The sequence below is a fragment of the Corvus hawaiiensis genome, chromosome 1, assembly GCF_020740725.1.
Source record: "Corvus hawaiiensis isolate bCorHaw1 chromosome 1, bCorHaw1.pri.cur, whole genome shotgun sequence".
NCBI classification, from domain to species: Eukaryota; Metazoa; Chordata; class Aves; order Passeriformes; family Corvidae; genus Corvus; species Corvus hawaiiensis.
Genome location: NC_063213.1, coordinates 38,263,961 through 38,282,445, shown reverse-complemented (window position 1 = coordinate 38,282,445; position 18,485 = coordinate 38,263,961). Strand labels below are relative to the sequence as shown.

Here is an 18,485-nt window from a genome sequence, read left to right as displayed (position 1 = left end):
TCAGTGAATGCAGCAGGTTAAGCCTGCACATTCATTTTGTTTATGTGCTTTATAAAGGAGAAGTAATATTCAGAACTCAAGGGCTATACTGTGGTCTTCACCTCCAGAAATATTCCTCTACTACTTGGCTTGAAGCCGTGGTCTTTCTCAGGAAAACTCCTGTTTGTGAACCAGTCACTACATTTGTGTAAAGGAAAAGGAATATGTTAAGCTTTTTGTCTGCTCCACCCAAGCTCCTGAGCTGGAAGGGGGCAGACCTTGTCCCAGAGTTAAACTGCAGCTGCACTCTGGAAGCCCTTTCTGTCTTGAGAAGAGATATGAAATTCATCATCAATTGACATTCTTGGTGAATGTGAGGAAACTTCTTCCATTGTCCAAATCTCAGCTTCAAGTCTCAAAACAAGAGTTCAAAAAGCCTGCCAATGTGGTTTTCCTTTTTTTTTTCGTTTAAATTGCCTCAAAGAAGCACTGCAAGCTCTTTTAAGTCCTTCCATCAAGTAGTTGACGTTCCTGACTAATGTGAGCTCTCAAATCTACACATAATTTTATAGTATGAAGATCCAAAATTTAAATCAATTAAATTATATGGCATTGTATGAGTGCAATGATAGATCTCCTCACAAATCAGCTCAGTAAATTGCCCCTTCATCTCATGCAGGTCACATAGGATTTATTTTTACTTCTCTACTGCCTGTATGGGGACAGGACTTTTCAGAGGACTAACCTGAGTGTTAATTCTCAAAGAAACCAGTTACAGTTTCTAGTCAGAACTTCAAAATATATTAATATTTGAAGGTGAAATAAAAAATCATTCAACATTTTAGTTTCACCAATCTTGATTTATAAGCAAGCTTTTGTAAAGAAAAAATTAATGGAATATGGAATTTAATTGCTAGTTTTAAATCTGAAGGTGTTTGTACCGAATCTTCAAGGTTTTCCCTCAAAAAACCATCACGTCTAGCAGCTGCACCAAAGCAGCCACTAGGAGACAAAGAAATATGTATCCTGTGCCATGTGTGTCTCTGTGTGAGTATTTTGCCTTGTAATTGTCTGCTTTAAAATTCATACTTCATGTCTAAGTGAAAATCTGCTCAGAAAGTAAATGTAAAGGCAGATTATTTTGTGTTTGATTCTAATATGCTGTTACTTTATATGCTCCTTTCTCTGCTGCTGAAGGCAAAGTGTAGCAGGAATTCCAGTGAGCAATTCCCAGCTCCATGGTACTGCAGTGTTTGCTGTAGCAGTACCACTTCACGGTTTCCTGACAGGGCTGGGAGGAGGCAGTGAATTTGGAATCAACAAGCATTGCCGCACGATATCGAGGTGTTTCTCTCTAGGAAATTCTAGGTGGTGGGAGAAACCCCTGCCGCAGCCAGGCCTTGCTGAAGTGGAAGGAAAGGGAGCGGCAGCAGCATTCCTTTCAGTCGCATCCCTCCTGATTGTTAGATAAGAGGCCAGGCAGTCTCCTCGCCTTGGTGTTTAGACGCTCTTGTCGACCTTTGGAGATTGAGCACTGTGAGGTCGTTGCCTTGCACTGTGTCAGCGGGTGCCCTTCCAGAGAGGCGAGTACTGCTCAGGACAGGCTGCTTGTCTTCAGTAGCGTTTTGTACCACCCCTCTTTATTTTTACATTGCACTGTGGCCCTGATGGAGCTGCTGATAGCAGTAACCAGTGTGGTCCCAGTCAGCCACCGCAGCTCTGAGCTTGCAGGTCTTTCTCCTGCCTGCCCATCTCACTGTATTCTGTATCAAGGTACTTCTTTCAGACTCTAGAACATTATGGGCACAGACAAGGCTGTCTTCTGCTGCCTCTTGGTAGACAATATGATGGGTAGCACTGTGATACCAAGTTAATATATGCATAGTGTACAGTAACCTATATAAATGACCCTGTGAGTGTGGATCCCCAGGCAAAACACAAGACTGAGTTAGAATTTACAGGCATGGGTAAGCAGTACTGTGCTCCTCAATGCAGCCCTCAAACTCTAAAGCACTTAATGTGGAAAGTGCCCTGGGACAAGGACCAATCTTTATGCTTTGTACACATTTTAATGCCCTGTTAATGATCAACCTCCACTCTACTGAGAAGATAAATTTCATTATGATATAATTCAAGGCAGATTCTTCACAGTCATTTGAGATTATTTCTTGTAATTCTTCTATAGGAAAAAATGATGTATTAATATGGCATGTAATCATCTCATCCTATTCTATTAACAATTTTGTATCTTCCAGTCCTTGGTTGCCAGGGTTTTCTGCAGGAAAGGAAGGCAAGTTAAAACCAGAAGTTAGTAATGGTAGTTGTAATGGATCTGGGCAGTGGTCTGTTTAGCCCAGTATTCAGTCTCTAATAGTTGCTGATACTGAAAACATAGGGAAGAGTGTAAGAAGGAGCACATACTGCAAGCTTTTCTCCCTCTGTTATGGTTTTCTAACTTCAGGCAAACTGCACATTTAGGAATTTACAGTGCTGAAGATTGCATCCTGACTATCATGTATGTATATAATATATACAGATAGGGCTGACCCGGAGTGTCTGTTTCCTATGGCATTCTGTGATTTGGTTATGTACTGTGGGTTTTTTTCTTCTTTTTGATTTTGTTTTTAAAGACCGTTTCATTTTGTTTGGTTTTTATCTTTTTGTGTGATAATTTAGGAGGACGCTTCTTGTGTTGCAAGTCCTAATCTACTCCTCGCTCCCCTCTTTATGCCACCTGACATTCTGCAGACTTCTGTAATATCCTCCTTCAGTCTTCAACAGAAAATTGGACCTGTCTTTTTTTCCAGCTTTAACATTCTTTTCTTGTAGGAGCTGTTATCAGTGCCTTGAATAATCCAACTGAATCATTTTGTAAATGGAAGCGAGGAATGAGCAGAACATACTCAGTGTGTGGGTACACCATCGATTCATAAAGCACTGTGATATGTTCTCTTTGGTAGAGGTTTTTGTTACCTTTATTTTTTCCTAAGAGTTTCTCATCTTCCGTTGTAACATTTTTGATGACATGAACAAAATTTACAGCCTGAACAAAGTCTTATTTCTTGTTTACCTTCTGAATATCCACTACTCTGCCTCTAGCCATTAACAGAACTTCCTAAGAAACTGTATGAAATCTGCTGTAGTGATTTCACAATTTTGATGTGGTACGTCTGTGTTTTCCAGAAAACATCTCTTGCTTTTTTAACTTAAGCTACTTCCTTTAGGTCTGTGTTACTGGTGTTAGTCCTGGTCTCACACATTCCATGCATATTTCTCAGGTGAAGCAACCTGTAATATGCTGCTGGGATGGACAGCACGATTTCCTTACTGACTCCCACCCCTGAGTTATTTTTCTGGGATGCCAGATGCAGTGAGCCAGAGCACCATATCACAGAAGACTCCTCACACATGGACTGCAGTAGAGAAGGAGTACCTTTGTGATTTACTCCTTTTTAATAGGTCATAGATTACTAAGGAGACATGAAATTGGGTGTGCTGCTGCACTTTGCCCAGGTGCTGGTGTCTTTATGCCTGGGCAACTCTGCAGTATTGCAGTGCCCATTATGATCAGAAAAATAAGTTTCTCAGTTGCATGCCAGTCCCTAGCTGCCTCCCTCTCTCCACTCTTCCCAGTGAGACTTTATTGTTTCTTGGGCTCCTGCGTGCTGGCTCTGCCTCCCGGTGTGACTCCTTTTGGAAGTGCAAGCTGATACCCTTATTTACACATGCCATGCCCGGTTCAGTGCATCCTCACTGCATGGCTGGTCTGGATAATGAGCGTCACGATCTGAACACCAGGACTGCCCCTTCTTCGCTGGCTCACACATGAGGAGGTCTGGTCCCCTCTTTTTTAGGCAGAAGTGCTCCTGGACTCTTTCCGGGGGGTTTGGGGTAGGTGTGGGAGGGCTTCCTTGCTTTGTAGAGCTGTGGGAAAGGCAGCAGAGGTCTGTCAGCCCTTGAAGGGCTTTGTCTGAAGTCTCATTCCGGAATAGGTGTGTTCCCTATTGAATTAAGTGTCTGCCAGAAGGCTTTGACCCATTTCAATCCTGGGTCAGGAGGTTTTCTGACATGTCATAGGATTTGGATTAAACTCTGGGGTAAGAGAGTTCAATCTTTAATGACGACATACTTCTGGAGCATATTTTGGCGCGTGCTGCTTCCAGCAGTTTTCTTTCTTAGGAAATCTATCCTAAACAACAACTCTGGGGGGGTGATTCTCTGAAGTGATGGTCAGTATTGCCACTATTTCAAGCCCATTTAACCTGTAGTGAGGGGTATGTACTGGTGCTGCCACAGAGCCAAGAGCATGACAGACATTTTGAAGACTTGTGGGAAGATTCAGCACTGAAAATGGTCACTTGAAAGTAATTAAACAGGTATTCAGACAATTTTTAGAAATTCTGTGAAAGTAGAAGAGACTGAATTTTGGATTTTCATTAGGCAGAAGTGTTTTCAAAGCTGGGAGAGACTTGAGACCTGTAGCTGCTACTTAAGTTTGATGCTAAGTGTTGTACTGTATAAATTATAAAATTGGTATGTCCATTATGACCACTGACATGCTTCTGCGAGCACTGTGGATTTTTTTTTTTTTTCTAGCAAGGCAAAGCCTTGAAAAATCTCAGCAAAAGCAGTCTTTTCCTTTATTTGGTGTATAACCTGCAAAACCATGCAGAGGATGTTTTTTCCTGCATGTACCTAGAGCCCAACTTCTCTTCTGTGCATGTGTCTCTCTGGAAGATGTTCCAGGTGAATCACAAAGCTTTCCTCCACTGTGGAGCTCTTGGCAAGACAAATGCTCCCAACTGCTGATGCCATAGAGTGCTTATGGAGGAAAAGTGATGTGTAGTGTGCTTGGTAATGAGGAGGGGACAGTAGTGAGTGGCTGATGTCAGCTCCTTGTAATGTTTGGTGTCAAAAAAAAAAGTTTCAGACTGGGAAGGAGAAGCAGTAGAGTAAAACAATGTATTGATTAGATTATTGCAGAGTACATTCATGTGGCCCTTGAAATTTCAAAGACACTTAAACAAGGTTCTTATATCTCTAAAAAATGTAGCTGGAAATTGTTTTTGAATTTCCTCATCTTTGCATATTTTCTCAGTGTTAATAGAAATATTTTAAGTTTGAATCTTTCCATTTTAAAACCATGTTTATCACCTTTTTTCTGACTGCAGCAGAAACAAGGTTTTTCCATTTTGTATTTCAGTCTGGATCGATCTGATTTATCCAGTAATTGTAGGCTTTTGCCTTATTTTTTTCTTAAACAATATTTTTTCTTAGTAAAATACATTAAGTATTCTGATTTTGACTAGTCTGTGGATAAACCTATATTATTGTCCCAGAGTTTGGAAGTGAACCCTTTTAAATTGCTTTGGGCAGACACTCTAACTTAGAATTACCCTTGTGAAAGATTTTTGTATATATATATATATCTATATATTTATAGATAGATATCTTATTTTGAGCGTTCCCTTTCGATTTGAAAGGGTTGCATTGTATGGAAATTGCCCTAATGTTACTGCTGGGCAAAGCGCCCCTTTTCTAAAGAAAAAAGCAATGATTGTGCTCGCTCTAGTGGCAGAAGGCGGAATTGTTGTATGTCACTTCATGGATGGTGTATGAGAGCACAAAAATTCTGATTTAAAGATATTTTTTAAGTGCAGTGAAAACATTGACTCTCTTGAGCCAGAGCTGGAAATAAATGAATAAGTAAAAGAAATTCTGTATCTGTAAATAATCTGCAAATAAAACAATAAATCTGTAAAATAATAAAAAAAAACCCTGGAAATAATACAATTAAATCTGCCTGTTCTTATGACTGACTGTCCTGGACAGGTTTTACAGGAACAGTAGAAGCAGAATTCTCCTTTTCTCCCTTTTTTTTTTTTCTCCTTAAAAACCACGCCAGCACCACCATCCTGATAGGTAGCCAAGGGAGAAAAGGATGGAGATTGAGCCATTGATAGGCTGCTTGTGCTGCTGCTGAGGTAACTCCTAACTTGTCATTTATAAATGAAATAATGATGTGCAATAGTTTAGAACGGTGTCTCTGTCTTCTGGTCATAAATCTCCTTTGCTGGGAAGAAAAGGCAAGATGTCTTATTTTCTCCTTGCTGGATCCTGTCCATGTTTAGGTGGCTTTGCATACAGGAGGCAATTCATGCTGCAAATGCACAACTCTTGTAGTATCCATCTGCCATCATTTTCATCTGTGCCAATAGCAACTCCGTATAAATCCTGTAGTGCTGATGGTCGCAGGAAGCAGCTCTTGGATGAAGGATAGGAGAAGCTTCAGGCAAACGTGCCAATTGTTTGTTGTTTTTTTTTTTCCCCGTGAACCTGTTTTTATAGATGAGCCTCGGGGTTTTCTTCCTGTCAGTTCTGCTGCCGTGAGACTTCTTTTATTGTGAAGTGGGTGTATACACATTTTTAATTGTGTTGCTGAGTTAACCACTCAGGAGAAATGCTGGAGAATGCCAAACCCTGGCATCACTGGAGAGGAGTTGTTACATCGTAGCCTTTTTAAATGCAGGTTGAAAGCACAAATTTTCCTCTGCAGTTTTTAAGCTACTTTAAAAAGCAAAACTGGATACACTGATTCAAGCTCACACCTGCTTTTGTACCGGCTGACTTGTACCAGTGACACGAGACGAGATGTGTCTCATGTACTAACAACAAAGCCCTTTTTTTCTTTTTTCAGTGACTAATCTGATACTTTTGAAGTTCTCAACACTGCAGAAGAATTATGGCATTTATTTAAGGGTTTGAATATGCAATTAAACATCTAATTTTAAACCTGCACACTCAATAATATTGGACTTTGCTACCAAGTTACTTCCTTTTTATGGTATCTGCCAACTGCTGAATTATGCATTAGTGCATTTGACATATTAATGCATTTTAGTAGTGGAGGTACCTGATCAAGCAGCAGCCAAATGACCACAAAATAAATGTCTGAGTTGAAATCACAGAATGCCATAAACAACGGAAAACTGCTTGCCTTTATCTTGCACTGAAATCCCTATTTCCCATCTGACTTGAAAAACTGAACCCAGTTGGTGGAGCCCTTATAGTCTTAGGACCCAGCATCCCCTCTCATCCATTACCACATGCATTATTTTCTTGGGCCTTCTTGATGCTTTTCCCTCCCCCTTTCTTGGGCTCATTTTTTACAGGATAGTAGTATGTTCCTGTAATTCTAATTAGGTATATTTGGACTTGGTTATAAATTAAAATCAAATACTTAGCTATTACTAATACACTGTAGTCTACCTGGTTATAATGAGATACAGGCCTTTCCCAATTCCTGAGTTAAGCTTTCTCCCGTGTCTTTCAGCTGACCCGAAGCAGTGAAGGTGGCTGTGCACTGTCTGTGCTTGCTGAATTACTGCAGGCGCTCCCCAGCTATTGCTGATCTTTGCTTTCAGTGTTGCCTGCCTATCACTCACTTGCCAGATTCTGTACGCTGGATGCTCATTGAGATGATATTTGAATATAGTCCAGTTTTTCCCAGTGGGCAGGTGTGATACCAAACCAGTAGGAGAAGTGGCATTCTCAGCTCTAGCAGACACAGGAGTGTCACCCAGTTTGTACTGATCTGTTGAACAGCAAATGTGTCATGTAAGGGACAGTCAGAAAATTACACAGCAGGCGTTTAACACTGCAGGAGCAATCTCAGTATTTAACATGCTGAGAATACAGGCTAATCACGGAAAGCTTGTCTAGATGTCTGTATTCCTTTGGCTCCTGAGGTATTTTGTAGATGCTGACGGCCAGTGTGAACTTTAAATCAATTTATTGCATATGTTTACATACGCAGCGAAACCATTTGCCATATCATTTAACTACATGGAGTGAATTGTTGACCATGAGCTGATCTGACCTTTTCAGATCTAATCAAGAAATCTGAAATATTATTTTAGCCTGTCAGCTCCAGTAATATGCTGTAGGAGTATCTGAATCTAACTGAAAATGTCAAATGTGCTCTAATATGCAACCCATCAAAGTTACAATGCAGGAACCAGTTAAGAATATAAATCTGTAACATCTGTGGTGCATCTCAATTGCCTGGGTGAGTTGTTCTGCCATTGATACAAGCGAGCTAAAAACAGGCATTAAAAGCAATTCTTTGGAATACATGTGAGATGTACAACCACTTATATATTAAAATGATCTTGAAAGAGGAGTGATAAACTCCAGGTTAGAATACTACTGGAAAAAACAGACCAGCATGAGTAGTGTGCTCTAGTGAATGTCTGGCTAGCTTTACTGTGTGGTAATGTAAGATTAGTCGTCTCATGTAACCTCAGAATTTTCCTTTTTAGTTTTAATAATTTGCTGCTTGTGAAGATTTTGCTCTTTTGAGTAATAATCCATTATATAAGCTGAGGTATCCTTATCAAGCTTACTGCATTTAGTAGTAAAATTTTTAATAGTCTTGTGCATTTCATAAAAAATCTGCTTCTCTATTTAGAAGTGTTCTAAAACTCAACATTCAACAGCAGAGTGTTTAATGATGTTTAATTTTTTCTCATCTTCAAAATGTCCATTCTTGGCATTTTATGAGATACTCAAATCTAGGATAAATCTGCCTTTAATAATTATTTGTCAAGCACAAGATCAATTGTTTATTGGGATAATTTCTGGATGATAAATTTAAGTTTGGATTAAAGTGAATGGGCATAATGAAAAACAACTTTGTATCCTAAGAAAATGGTATTTTGTTAGCTAAACAGGCTATCAAAATTATTTAGTCTTAAAACACTTGTTACACTAAAATTGAGTTGGTTTTATCTGATTGTGGGTAGTTCATGCAATTTGAGGTGCTATTAACTGAATTGCTACTATTAGTAAAATGTTGTTGGAAGTAAAATTAAAATGAACTATGGGAAGCATTGCTGAACCGATAACTTTGCGCTTAAAATAGTGTGTTTTAAAGTACCCACTTAACGCTATTTGAACTGCTCTTACGAGGCAATGCTGCCCTCCCCTGGTATGCTGCGAAAACCAGGAATTTTTGTCCCCGTCTGAGTCAGTTCTAGAGCTTCTTATTAAAGATAAATTGGTGGATTGGGGGAAGAATGGGGGGAAAATGCTATTAAACAGACCATTATATGCTTTCTCTGTTAAGAGAGGGAAAAAACCCCAAACAAACCATAAAACAGACATTTGTGCAGTGCTTTTATGTATGCATGGTGCAGAAGTAGATGAATGTACAAATAATATGCATCGAATCTACTGTGAATACACAGTAGATGGCTGAATTAAGTTTGTGTGGCAATTTGGAGGATGAACTGAAGACAAACAGGTGCAAGGTAGTAGGAGGACAAATTACAAGAAACTTTTCTGCAGCAGTATAGTTTTGTCTTGTAAACATGAATGATAAATCGCTAAACATTATATACATGTTCAGTTCTGCAATAGAGAAGTAAATGTGACCATGGCCAGCAGCTTGCATGGGAATAGGATTGGCTCTTGTGCAAATGAAGCTGTAGCAAAGCTGTCATCTGCTGTTGGGGGTCTGTTGATTACAAAGAGATCACCACAGGCTCAGGAAGTCCCTTCACTGCACATTCCTGAGAGCTGAGGAGCGTAGTCCAAGGAAATATTACTGTTGCATGGTCTGTTCTTTAATGTATTTCCTCAGATATCTGGTACTAAGTGCTGCTGGAAATAGAATGTTGGGGTAGAAGGTTCTTTAGCTTGTCCAGCTATGGCTGTTATGTGTTAAATGTCTTGCTGTTTGCTTTAATTTTGTAATCCTTCAATTTGTCACTGATAGGCAATTTCACCGTAGTCCAGACAGCAGAAAGAGATAAGCTTTGTTTGCAAATACAGGAATTTTAGTTCCCACATCTGAGTCTAATAAAGTGTGTGGGGTGGGATTAGCTTTTTGTGTTTGTGTGTTTTTAAGGTATAAAACATCACTTTCTTTTTATAGCTAGGTTTATAGTTTATAGTTTCTTTTATAGTTAATTATAGTTAATTTTTCTAACTGCTGGACAACTTGCAAAACACACAACTTTTTTTTCCTGTGGCATATGACTTGACTTATGTTTCACTTGCTCCTCATTCCTTTTAATGCACTGGAGATCAACTATACTGGAGAAAACTGGAGAAAGTCTGTTAAAACCTCTGGTTCACGTATTTCTTCATGTCTTAGATCTGAACAGATGAACAGATTGCCACATGAGGAGGGAGGTTTTTCCCCCAGACTGGTTTGCTTGAGGACTTTGCTTGAGTATGAGTCCTCATCGACTGCTTAGGGTCAAGTCACTTGGGAGATGTTTCAAGAACTGTGGAATATAATGACGTTCCCAATGTGACTTAGTCTGCTGCACTTAAATTTGCATGTTGTAGTGGTGTTGATATTTTACCACAACCTTTTACAGTAAGGTCTAGAAGTTGTTCTGTGTCTCTGGTGCCTGCTAGTCTGCAGAGCAGGTGTGGACCATTTTGAGCTAGACTTCAACTAGTAAGTTACCTGTGGCTGTGGCAGATAGAACTTGAAGATCCCAGTGGTCTTTCACAGGCTGTTGTTTCTAAAGAGACTTTGCTGGCAGCAAAACAGCAGTATTTGCCTTCATGCACATCAGTGAGTGAGCTATAATAAGCAATCCTTTCAGGAGCTAGCTGTAAAATCACTGCAAGTATGGCTCCAAAATAACTAAAGGTTGAGCTAAATCAACAGATCAGATGCCTTTCCCTTTGTGACACCCTGCCACAGTAAAACCAGTTTTCTGTGTTCTTCTCTGTTAGATCAGTATTCTGCCAGTGCAGCATCCCAGCTCAGCTCGTCAAACGGTTCGTGGGAACAGCAGTGGTGTCACTCCTTGACCTAGAACAAATGTATGAGGTCTAAAGCTGTGTAACAGTTTTCTTTCTTCTCCGTAACTTTTGCAGGTATTGGGGCTGCTGGTGTGGACCCTGATCGCTGGAACAGAATACTTTCTATATCCAGCCTTTGGCTGGGTGATGTTTGTAGCTGTGTTTTACTGGGTTCTCACCGTCTTCTTTCTGATCATCTACATGACAATGACCTACACCAGGATCCCGCAGGTGCCATGGACCATGGTGGTAAATATACCCGTTCTTTGTTGCTTCAGGTTTGCTGGGTTTTGAAGACAATAAAATATCAGTGCATTCTGTGTGTTTATTTAAGCAACTCTACTTGTGCTCTTTGTAGATTTTCCCCTAATTACTGTGTGGCTGCATACCTGTAGTGTTTGACCTTCATACTACCCAGACACTTTAAAAACACTTTTTCTATGATGTTTCACCATTTTCTTCATTGGTTGATATAGTGACTTGATTTTTAATGTGTGTGTGACTGATACTTATGCACAGTGACCTCCCTTTCTCTCTGTAGTGGTTACATCCCATGAAGAATGAGTCTGTTGCTGCCTCTGAGCTAACAGACCTGGCCATATGTCTTAAACAGCAGGAATCCCTACTGGAATCAACACCATGCATTAGAAGCAGGACTTGAGCTCTTAAAACATGAGAGTCTTCCTCTGCTAAAGTTAAAGCAAAGGTGGTTCAGAGGTAGCAACACTCTGAAAATCCATATGTAGTCAACTGTGAAAATGGGGCTGAAAATTAGTGTTATATATAGGTAAAATATGTACCATGTAATCCTTTGCTTTTAGCTCAAGACTTAAAGCAGATCAGATAAACAGCTATTGTAATTACAGAAAAATTTCCCAGGCACTTAAAATTCAGATCCAGTTTTTATGGTTTGAGCAAACCTGGCCAGCTCTAACTCGCAACAGTGTGTTTTTACCTCATTTGCATAACAACCTGGTCTTCAGGATAATAGATCCTAAAAGTCATTGTCATTTCAGCCAACTGGCTATTTGTGACCCATCTAAGAATCACTAGAAATTTTCTCTTTGCATTTGTTGGATTACAATGACATACTGTTCTTTTATTTTTTTTAACAGCTAAATATTATTGACTAGAATTCTGTTATTTTTATGATGAAATGTATTTGACTTCTGTGTTGCACAGCTTGTTATCAGCTATATTGTGTATGTGACTAAAATTGAATACTGGAATACTCTTCTCTTTTAGTGTTCCCATTTGCTGCTGCAATAAATAGCCAGCTATAGCAATTACTAATGAGAACAACCAGAATTATGTTCAGATAGCTTCTCTATTTTCAAGTTTCATAACCAGCAATTACCATTACGGCTGTAACACTGCTATAGAAATGTTGGATTATTTCAATTACAGCAGTAATGTGTCTGGGTGCATTTAAAGGTGGGGGGGGGGGTTCCCCATTGCATTACATGTAAGTGAAGTACATTCAAAGGGAAAGCATCTTTATATCCATTTGAATAAAGCTTTGGTCATTACCCTTCTTTCATCAGGTGAATGTTATTATGAGACAACTGCACATAAATGAGTTGCCCCTGATCTATGTGGTAGACAAACTGGAATATTTGATTTGTTTCTATTTCATATTGAGTGTATTTCTTGCTCTGAGTTCCAAATATATTGTAGATGTACATAAATATAGGTCCAAAAGGTAATCTCCTTTTATATAAAGGGGTCATATAAAGAGAAAATAAATACAAAATAAATAAAAGTTGCTTGCTTTCCAGCTTGTTTTGTCCTAAGGTATTGAAAGAGCTTTTGGGAATAGCCTTTGAATTGGTCCTTTGCTGCTCCTGTCTGGCCAAGAACAACATTGAGTCTCTTTTCAGGGAGGTGTTTTTAGTCTTTGTTCAAAAGAGCATGACACACACCTTTTTGACTGAGTTGCAACCCACCTTTACCCTATTCTCTGAAGAATCCTGAATTTCAGTATCTGCCAGTTACTGCTCTGCCTCCTTAGGGACAGTTAGCTCAAACTGTTCCTATTGTATGCAGTATCCAAAATTACATCTGGACCTCTCTGTCATAAATTCACTTTTTGCAGGTTAAGCACATTACCAAATTGCTTAAGATGCGGTTACTTTTACTGCAAATTAACCCAAAGGATGTGCTTCAAAACTGACTCTCCTTTATAGTGCAAGTTTTTTGCTAAAACGATCAATGGAAGCTTTTAAAATCTGGTAAATTTGAATTTAAGAAGCAGATGGTAATTTAGCATGAACCATTTGGTTTGAGAAATATATTGGCAGTAAAGGCCCAGTCAGCTTGCACTGCATTCCATCTTCCCCAACAGTGTTTTTTCCCAGAGCAGCACTTCTCAGAAATTATGTGCTTTTTTCTTTTCTACATGACAAGATATTGCAGGGATTTGTAGCTTTCCGGGGTAATTGAGTCTTCTTGGAATGGGAAATCTGAAAATAACAACAAATACTCTAGGTATCAAATTTGGAGTTTCTAAATCAGTGCTTTACAGAAGTTCACCAGAACCTGCCAGTTGTTGGCATCTCATCCTAAAATTGACAGTTTAATATTTTATTGCTGTAATGCCCAGATCAAATGAGGGGTGACATCTGTGGGTAGAGATAATACCTTTTATTGGACAAACTGGTATAGGTGAGATGAACCCCACTTGTTTGTAAGTGTGTGAATCAAATCTCAAGTGCCAGTCCTTGGACTCCCTCTGTGTGCTGAGGCACTGCCCAGCCCAGTTCCCTGTGGAAAGGTAAGTGGATATTTTCCGCTGTTCCTTCTGAGCTTCTCTTCTTGAGCTGCAGCTCTTTTTAGATTTTGCCAGAGCTGGTGGCAGATTAATTAAATAGGGAATAACTGGCATAAATTCCTAGCATCCACTGGGTCACACCATGGGAATTAATAGTTGGAGCTGCATCAGTATGGCAACATTTAGACAGTTACAGCAACAGTTAAAGGTTATATTTGTGTGACACTCTGGCGTGCAAACCAGGGGTCCAGAAGCTGAAGGGAGCTCATTATGTACAACTTTAGGACCAGGTCTATATTGAGTTACCAATTCCTGCAATTGTAACTACATGCAAAGCGTGTCACAGGCATTCCACTTAAATTTGGCACCAAATTTGTATGCCTTAGACAAGCAGCAGAGTGGAGTTTTGGGGGATTTCTTTATTTTTTTTTTTTTTTTTAAGAGGAAGAAGCTTCCATGACCAAGTAGTGAGAAAGTAAAAGACAAAGTATTAAAATCATGTACTTTTTAAAAAACCCTCATACATTTTTCTCTTTCATCTTCTCAGACATCTGTTCTCTCTTCCTTTCCTGTTCTTTCTCACATGCAAAAACCAAACGAACTTTTTGTTTGCTCTCTCTGTCATGTGAGGTCATTGTTACCTGCTTTGCTTCTTTCTTAGTAATGAACATAAGTACCCTGAGACATTAACATTGCTCCTTGGAGGACAAAATGCAGCATCTGCCATGGAGGGATCTTGATGACCCATGTAGTCCATTCAGACTGTTCTCCTTGGGTTTACCTGTTTCTTTCTTCTCTCAAAAACAGGCAGAAAGGAAAGGTACTGGGAGATGGAAGAATACGAATGAGAAAAAAAAATGTCACCCTCTTTGTCTCCTTAAGTACAGTAGAAAACAAAGTTTTGGAAGTTTTATAAATATTCTCCATATGCCAGGAGTTATCGACTCCTATCTTTGTGTAGATTAGAAATGTAGTCAAAGTGCAGTGTGTCTTGTTTCTTTTTTTTTTTGTTTTTTTATCATGTAGTATCATATTCTTACTGCCTAACTCTCAGATTGCGATAACCAAATTGAGTCTTTATTTTCACTTTTGGAAAATCATAGCACACCAGCTTTAAGACTTTTCTGGATTTAGTGTGATGGAGAGAACAGTTTGTCCAAAGTATGGTGTATTGTTTATGGATCTTCAAAGCAGTTAAATTTTAATCTTACAGATAGAAAGATAGAAGAAGGTAAAAATAGTTAAGAATTATATTTCTAGTGTATGCTGCATATGTTCAGCGTATTTCAGAAGAGAGTTTTGTAATGTTGGAAAACAAATGCCTGTACATATTAATTATGTGTGTTTGTCTTTTCAACAGGGTCTGTGTTTTAATGGAAGTGCCTGTGTTTTGTATCTCATTGCTGCCATTGTAGATGCATCTTCAGTTACCAAAGATCTGGACAATCACAATTACAACAGCTGGGCAGCTTCTTCAGTGAGTTCATTTTTTGTTTAAGTCAGTTCTATGTCCAATAAAGCTATAGAAAATGAAGGCTTGTTGGAAGTGTGGGTTGAAGTTGCAGGTGTTCTGCATTTTGAAAAGCTGCAGTGATACAGGTCACACACAAAAGCTATAGGTAGCTGCAATTTAGTTCATAATTTTTAGAGATGACTCGAAATTCCACCAGGAGATGACAGTCACATCAGAAAAGGCAGTAATGTTTTTAAGATCACACTGATTTCCTCCTCCCCTGCCCCCATTTATGAGTAGCTCTCTGGCTGAGGTCGGAGCCTGCACATCAGAGCAGACAAAAAAGATTGTGAGCATCAAGTCACCTCAGTCCACTTGGACAGCTTCAAAGGCAGTTTAAACTAACTCAGCTAACTCTGCACACTTACGGATAAGATGCATTCAGCTTTCTGTGGGCTGAGCCATTGTCCACATTGCCCACACAGCACCTTGGGGAAAGCCCTGGAGTGCTATTGCTGTTTCCACAATGATCTTCCTGTTATGGCTTCAACTTTTGGTAGTCTTTCCTTTGAGTTGTGAGGGCAATGCCTGAAAAATCAGGTAACTTCACAGTTTTTTAAAGTGGATGAAATCACTACTTAGTCTGATATTACCATCTTAGTACTTAGATTTAGAAATCCAAAACAATCAAAGTGGATGAAAAATAACTTAAAACAAAAAAGGAACAGAAAAAAGCCTTGTCACTCTTTGAGTTAGGTGAACGCATTCAGTAGCAAAGTTAAGGGAATTGTAAAAGAACTTTTTGCATGTTGTGGCAAAAGTAGTCAAATTCAATTGTCCGCAGGAATTCCAAATTACTGAGTGTTCATGCTGTTACAGTTGTCCTCCTGACTATTCACAAATCCTGTCTGAAGCTTATTTTTTATGGCCATGAACACAGGAACTCGAACACCTGCTCTGTTTTTGTCCTGGGAATTGGATCTCTATATCCCTGTCATTTCAGTGGTGTTCAGGATCTTCTCCCCTTGGCAATTTGTACTACAGATCTGTAACTCAGCCACTGCAGCTGACAGGAACGTGCTTGCTGCTAGATAAGCTTCCATGCTGATTCAGGTTTTATGCAAAATGCATGAATGTTCAGGGTCTCATGGGAGGTTTGCATTCTCTTCTAGTACTTCCTAATAATGTTTATCTAATGCAGTGTCTAAATAAACTATTAAATGTGGATTCTTGCTTTCCAAGTCCATTAAGGGTTTCATGGATAGAGAATTTAGCAAATCATCTATCCCCAATAGTCATTCTGCTAGAAAGATTTTAGATGAAGCTTTTATTTAATAAGAAACAAAATAATTGGAAAAAGAAGAACGCTACAGTTTTTTATTGTAATAAGATTTTATATCATCATCTACAATTTTTGGTGTTACAGATTAAATTTGCATTAGACAATACTCACCAGGGGCCCTCTGTTGAAAGGCTTAGATTTCCTGCCTGGATGAATGCTCAGCAGTGCCTACCCAGGCCAGTGATGGCATACAAGCCAGGAACAACTGTAGAATCATAAAATATTTTTAGGCTGGAATGGACTTTTTGGAGGTTATCTGGTCCAACTCTCTCCCCTCCTACAGCAGGGCTAATTCATATCAGGCTACCAGGACCTTGTCCACTTGAGTTTTGAGTATTTTCAAAGATGATTATTCCTGTGTTTGATTACTTACACTGTGATTTTTTTTTTTCCTAATATCTAATTGAAATTTCTCGTCTTGTAACTTGTGTTTGTTCCTTCTTGTCCTGTCACTGCTCACCTCTTAGAAAAGTGGTGTTAATCTTATTTGCAGTGACAGCTTTGTTTGATTCAGTTACCAGCACAAAACATTCTGGTATTGTCGTTAACACCATGTTGAATATTGTCTATTTTGAACAACATGCAGTGGTTAACAGGAACTTAAGCACTAGTGCTGAACTGGACTTTATCAGTACAGCTGAAATAAATCTAGCCTGCTATAGAAGGCTTATTCTGTTATCGGTTTCTGACAAAGCGGTAATATGACAGTGTGGTTGCTGTCACTGTTATTTGCACTGAGGAGTATCTTTATTCATCAGTAGAGGACCTCTGGAATTGGTAACCGTATCAGTAGTGCTGTTTGAGAACATGTCTGGGCCTGCATTTGAATCCAGGTTTTCTCTGTAATCAAACAGATGCACTCTGTGCCATGCAGAGGTACAGGTGGGCTGCAGGCAATTCCTGGGACACAGCAGAGCAGGAGCGTTAACTCGAACTCACGTCGTGCCACAGACAATCCCTCAGGCTCTAAAAGCAGCGAGTATTAGATTGGTGGCAGTCCAGTCTGCAAGATCCATACTGAGGCAGTATAATGAGGAATTTATAAAAGAAGTTGAAATATGTCATGTTTTGTCTGCTCCTAGGCCCATATTTCTATACGTAGCATAAGCTTACTTTTATACAGTGTTGACTGAGATGGCCACACAAGTACAAGGAGGTGAGAGTGTGCCATTGTAGTCAGCTTGCTATTTTCCTTTTTCCCAAGTCCCATAACTGTTTCTTTTTCTTAGAAATGACAGTGCTCTCAAATATATTTATTTCCTAATCTTTTTTTCCCCTCTCTCTACAGTTCTTTGCCTTCGTGGTTACCTCCTGCTATGCTGGAAATACGTATTTTAGCTTTATATCCTGGCGATCACGAACTTTGCAGTAAATACTTTGTTAAAGTGAATTCTGTAGTGTAAAGTACCTTGAGGATTATTCACCTTCGATGAAAGATTGGAAGAGGAGTGAGGTATTTTTGAACATTTCTGTTAGAATTGACACAATATAAACTGAGATCAAATGATTATTTATAATAACGCCATCTTTAGATACATTTAACCCTGACTTTGTACCATATAGTAAAATTTCATATTGCTTCTTTTAAAATTAACACGGTATTTTTCTAGACATTGTATAGTTGTTACTACTAAACCTTTAATAAATCTTATGCAATGTGCCACGTTTGTAAATGTAACTTTTTAAATGATGCAGGTATACTTTTGATACTGAATGCTACCAAAACTGATATTGTATCATTATTATGTATGAAAAGTGACATTGTGCAGAAAAAACCACCTGAAAGTTAAATAAATAAATAAATGGTCCAACTGTGTTTGTTTTGTAAACTGGGAGTAGAAGCTTGCTTTTTAAATTTCTTGTTCAGATTGTAATATATACTACTAAGAATTCTGACAATCCTGTCAGTGCGCATATTCTAACAGCTTCTCACATCACAAGGTTGCTTTTGGAGCCTGTTACTGTAGGTCTGAAGCTGAGGAAATATTGTGCCTGGAACACATTATCTTAACAGGTTTCTCAGATCCAACAGGCTCCAAAGCAGGAGCCCAGACAACACCCCCTTAGTGCTTGGTGCTTAACTTACTGAGGGTATCTCAAATCTCTGGCTAAAGGTA

The 18,485-nt window shown here is 39.1% G+C and overlaps 1 protein-coding gene across 2 annotated transcripts in view; it reads left to right on the top strand.

Annotated features, from left to right (window-relative positions):
- The window catches only part of CMTM8 (CKLF like MARVEL transmembrane domain containing 8), a 35,341-nt gene extending 17,144 nt beyond the window's left edge, over positions 1-18,197 (top strand). Inside the window, exons 2-4 of one of the 2 annotated variants that reach the window (XM_048301296.1) lie at positions 10,879-11,052; positions 14,934-15,050; positions 17,657-18,197. In XM_048301296.1, coding sequence (XP_048157253.1) covers positions 10,879-11,052; positions 14,934-15,050; positions 17,657-17,740 — 375 coding nt within the window. In that variant the 3' untranslated portion in view covers positions 17,741-18,197. The other variant, XM_048301302.1, reaches the window with a different exon arrangement.
- Positions 18,198-18,485: the final 288 nt, after the last annotated feature.